At 37.9% G+C, this 5000-nt stretch overlaps 1 protein-coding gene across 1 annotated transcript; it reads left to right on the top strand.

Moving 5' to 3' along the window:
• The first annotated feature begins 784 nt into the window (after positions 1-784).
• LOC113821043 (fasciculation and elongation protein zeta-1) lies at positions 785-1822 on the top strand. The gene is made up of 2 exons (XM_027373473.2): positions 785-1140; positions 1792-1822. The coding sequence occupies exons 1-2, from the start codon at positions 785-787 to the stop codon at positions 1820-1822; spliced, it is 387 nt and encodes a 128-aa protein (XP_027229274.2).
• Positions 1823-5000: the final 3178 nt, after the last annotated feature.

Below are 5000 nucleotides of genomic sequence, written 5' to 3' on the forward strand. Positions count from 1 at the left end.
GTGATTTTTTTATTCTATTTTCTTTGCTGTTTTGTTTATTTGTTTAGAACATTTTGTTTTTGTTTAACATGACTCCTTCAAATGATTAGCTGATGTCGATCTGAAAAAAATATATATTGAAATAAGTGAGCATAAAATTATGTCATTTTCTTTGTTCAAGGGTTTTGTGAAGAGCGTTGAAGTGACTTACGAGGGAATGTAGACTGGTTTATTGAAGTCCTCGCCAGTTCTTAATCCTGTTTCAAAAATACTTACGTTTCTTTGTTTTAACACTTAGAGTTTGTATGGATGAAACTTTTCTTTTCTTTTTTGTGCATTTAAATATCTTCGGTTGTTTTTTTCTAAGAAAATTGTTCAGCGCGATGGTTTTGTGTAGAAAGAAGAGCGAGCTGGTTGTCATAATGGATATTTAGAGATATTACGTGTGTGTGGGATGTATGTACTGTGTAGTGTGCCGGCGGGTCTGTTCGTAATGTGTGTGTGTAGTGAGTGTGTTTGTATGTGTGTGTGTGTGTGTGTGTGTGTGTGTGTGTGTGTGTGTGTGTGTGTGTGTGTGTGTGTGTGTCCGTGTTTGTATGTGTGTGCTTACGGGCGTAGTGCATACCAATAACAAGAAATCACCCCAAGAAAAGCGCACCCGACGCACAAGCGCCGTCGCCGCAACACAGCTGCTTTTGAATATGGCGCCGCCTCCTCCCCCCTCCGGGTCCCTCCCCCGGTGCGTGGACGTCTCGCGCTTCCTCGCCGAATCTCGCTCGTTCGCGTCGAGCTGTCAGTTGCCGCGATGGTGGAGTTGCGCGAAGGCAAGATGGCGGAGCTCGAGGTGTCCGTCCCCCTTGCTAAGTTCGACACGGACGAGTGGGCCGAATTTTCGGATTTCCAATCGTCCCAAGACACAAACTGTAACCCGACGACGCCCAACACGACCGGCACGACCCCGGAGAAGAACGACAATGACTTCCTCGACAACATGTCAGACACGACGGAAAACTTCAAGGATACGTTCTCCACCTCCCTCGAGGACCTCGTTAACTGCTTCGACGACAAGATCACCAAGTGCTTCTGTAACTACGAGGACAAAGTGGAGAAGTACGCGCCCGTGCAAGTCAGGACGCAGGAGGAGATCATGAACGACTGCCAGTAAGTACGAGGGAGAGGTCGTCGTAGTGCGTTGTAGCGGGGTCCGGGGCGCGTCGTCTGCTGCAATCGATGAATGGGCGAGAGAGAGTGGGAAGGCGAGAGCGGGGCGGACCAGGGACCAGCTCGCCAAACCCAGTAGAACGGCGTAGATTTGGGTAGATTTGGGTTGATTTTTTAAAGGGGAAAGGGGAGGTGGGGTGAGGGTAATGTAGAGGCGAGTAGGGTTGTGTAAAGTAAATTAGAGGAGGAGAGAAAGAGAGTCGAACAGAGGAGGGATTCGTGAGCGAGTGAGGACAGGTGAAGAGAAAGGGGGAGAAAGCACTGCATAGGTGGACGTAGATTAGAGTAACCTGAAGTAGATTAACGTAGCATAGAATTAAACAGAGTCATATAGGAAATATGGAGTCAATTATCGTAAAAATAGAACATAAAGGGGAAAAAAAGGAATAGTGGGTGTGGTATACATTAGCAGTAGAACCACACTGTAGAATAACGAATCAACGAGAACAAAAGAACTAAGAACAAAAGACAACAATAACGCACTGAACAGTAAATTCGCAAAGCAGACCATTCTTACGAGAAAGGAAAAAAAATAACAGTACAATAGGTGTGGTACCGCAATGCAGAACCATTCCATTTTGACCCTTAAAGACACTTGTCCCTCAGTGAGCGTGCAAACTGAGTCCACTTTTTTATGCAAGATTGCCGACGCGAAACAAAAAGAAATAAATCATGTGAAAGGGAATAAACACTTTCACTCTACGAACCGACTACGAGTTTCGTCTATTCCCTTCTATCTATCTATCTATCCATCTATCTATCTATCTCTGCCCATCTGTCTCTCACTGTCTGTGTGTCGTCCATGAGCCTTTCAATCTATCTATCAGTCTCTGTGTCATCTATTCGTCTTTCAATCTACCTATCTATCTGAACTCTCTCTATCTATTGGGGTATTTGTGTATCTGTCTGTCTGTCTATCTGTCGTTTCTCCTTTGTCTGTCTGTCTTTGTTGTTCACTTCTGTTCAATAGTTCCTTGTGAGTGTACTTCATTTTTCATTGTTTTTGTCTGTGTGTTTTTGTTGTTGTTGTTGGTATATCTGTATTATTATTATTATTATTATTATTATTATTATTATTATTATTATTATTATTATTATTATTATTATCATTATTATTATCCTAATAATTATTATTCCTCTTTGAATCGTTATCATTGTCGTTGTTATTTTTATCATCATCATGATAATAGTAACAGTAATTGTATTTGGAATAATAGTATTGTTAGTAACAACAACGAAAACAAAACAACAACAATAATAATGATGATGATGATAATAATGATAATAACAATGATAATGATAACAATAACAACAACAACAATAACAACAATATCAATGACGGTAATAACAACCATAAAAAATCACACCAATAGTGAAAATAACCAAAAAACCAAAGATGAACAATTGCGATCACGAAGCTTGCAAAAAAAAAAAATAAATAAAATAATAATAATAATAAAAAAGCCAGGAAGACGGTTTTAGGAAGATTAAGCTCAGAGGAGGAAGCTCGGTGTTCGAGAAGGCTTAAGTGTGTGTTTTGTGCTGAGCTTTTATCGTCGGGCTCCCTCGGGTGGGGATCGGCGGGGGGGAGGGGGGGAGGGGGGGAGGAGGAAGGGAGGGGCTGGGGGGGAGGGGCTGGGGGGGTGTTGGGGAGGGGGAGGGCGGAGGGGGGGGAGGGAAGGGGGAGGGGAGGAAGGGGCTGGGGGGGTGTTGGGGAGGGGGAGGGGGTAGGGAGGAGGAAGGGGCTGGGAGGGGGGGAGTTGTTGTTGTTAAGGGTCTTTGTTTTTGTTGTTGTTGTTGTTGCTGGTGTTTTTGTTACTTTGTTAATGTTATTGTTATTATTATTGTTATTATTATATATTATGTTATTATTAGTATGATCATGTTAATGTTATTATTTTTTATTGTTATTATTGTTGTAATTCTTATTACTATTATTGTTATTGTTATAAATATTATTGCTATTATTTTTATCGTCATTGTTATTGTTATTATTATTTTTATTTTTGTATTATTATTTTTATCATAATCGTTATAATTATTCCTGTTATCATCATCATCATCATTATTGTTATTATCATCAATATCATTATCATTTGAATTATTATTATTAGTTGGTAACTAGTATCGTCATTATCATCAACTCAGTCATAAAAATAACCAATTATATTATCATTATATAATAATATTATTATTATTATCACCATTAATATAATAATTATAGGCATTATCCCTTTTGTTATTGTTCATTTTATTTCGTTCTTACTCCTATAATTAGATTATTTTTATTGATTGTTGCAATATCATTATTTTTAGTTTCTTGTCTGTTTTAAGTACATTTTTTTAACACGGAAACGATGTCTAGAAATAAGCAGATCGATAAAAATAAGCAAAAAAAAAAAAAAAAAAAAAAAAAAAAAAGTTATTCCATTTTTTATGTTGCTATCGTTCTCCTTATGATTATTATTTTTGTTATCATTGTTATTGGTGTTCAGTTATTATTAGTGTTGTTGTTGTTTTTTTGTTATTATTATTGGTATTATCTTTTTATTATTGTTGGTGTTGTTGTTGTTGTTATTAATGTTATTATTATTATTATTATTATTTTATTATTATTATTATTATTATTATTATTATTGTTATTGCTATTGTTATTATTGTAGAAATTATTATTATTATTATTACTATTATTATTATTACTATTATTTATATTATTATTATCAATGTTATTATCATTATTATTGTTGTTATTGCTGTTGCTGTTATTGTTATTATTATTATTATTACGATTATTATTATCATTGTTGTTGATAGTGTTTTGTTGTTGTTGCTATTATTTACACACATTTATTTCTCCGACTTGTCCAAAAAGAGGAGACAGGGGGAGGGGGGGGAGAGGGGCACCGTCTACACTCATTATCTTAAGCAAGGTCAAAGGTCAGAGGACGAGGGGTCAAGGGGGTCGATATGCGGCGGGAGATCGAAGGGCGTTGACCTAGGACAGCGTCGGTTCCGGGGGGGGGGGGTTAGGGGACTGCTGGCTCCTGTGGGCGGTTCCTCAGTTTTGCTTCTGTTTTGGGTGGGGTTAGAGAGGGGTGGTGGGGGGGGGGGGGTTCTGGCGTGTGAGTGTGTGTGCTTGTTTGTTTGTTTGTTTGATTGTGTTTGTTTTTTTGTTTGTTTGTTTATGTGTGTGTTTGTTTCTTTGTTTGTTTGTTTGTGTGTGTTTGTTTCTTTGTTTGTGTGTGTTTCTTTGGTTATGTGTGTGTTTGTTTATTTGTTTGTGTGTCTGTTTGTTTCTGTGTTTGTGTGTGTGCGTATCAAGGATGTTGTTATGATTGTCATGAGTGCGGTTGTGTTGTATATGTGTATGTATGCATATATATGTGTTTCTATGTAACGCTCTTTTTTATTTATCTATTTATCTCTTTATATTTTTTAGCTATCTATCTGTCTATCTGTATCTCTCTGTTTATAAACTGTATGTTTGTGTGTGTCTGTGTGTGTGTTACTTCTATGTCTCTTTCAATGATAATAACAGTATCAGTGCTTGTGAATATGTCTGTATGTATATATGTCTGTATCTGCATGTAAGTTTATGTGAGTGCGTGTATGCGTGTCTGGTTCAAGTTGGAATAAAATTACCTCAACAAGATAATTCAGACGCATTTGCAGTCATGTTTTTTGTTTACGTCGAGTTGTCTCCCCCCCCCCCTTCCTCTCCCTTCTCTTTTTATCTCGTCTCCTTCTCTCCCTCCTTCCTCTCCCTTCTCTTTTTATCTCGTCTCCTTCTCTCCCTCCTT

The sequence above is a fragment of the Penaeus vannamei genome, chromosome 18 (genome assembly GCF_042767895.1).
Source record: "Penaeus vannamei isolate JL-2024 chromosome 18, ASM4276789v1, whole genome shotgun sequence".
NCBI lineage: Eukaryota > Metazoa > Arthropoda > Malacostraca > Decapoda > Penaeidae > Penaeus > Penaeus vannamei.

What these genes read in the sequence shown, in the direction of transcription:
- LOC113821043 (XM_027373473.2), top strand. Translation starts at nt 785, where the DNA reads ATGGTGGAGTTGCGCGAAGGCAAGATGGCGGAGCTCGAGGTGTCCGTC. An exon ending in GAGATCATGAACGACTGCCA is followed by an intron (nt 1,141 to 1,791) that starts GTAAGTACGAGG and finishes TGACCCTTAAAG; the next exon opens with ACACTTGTCCCTCAGTGAGC.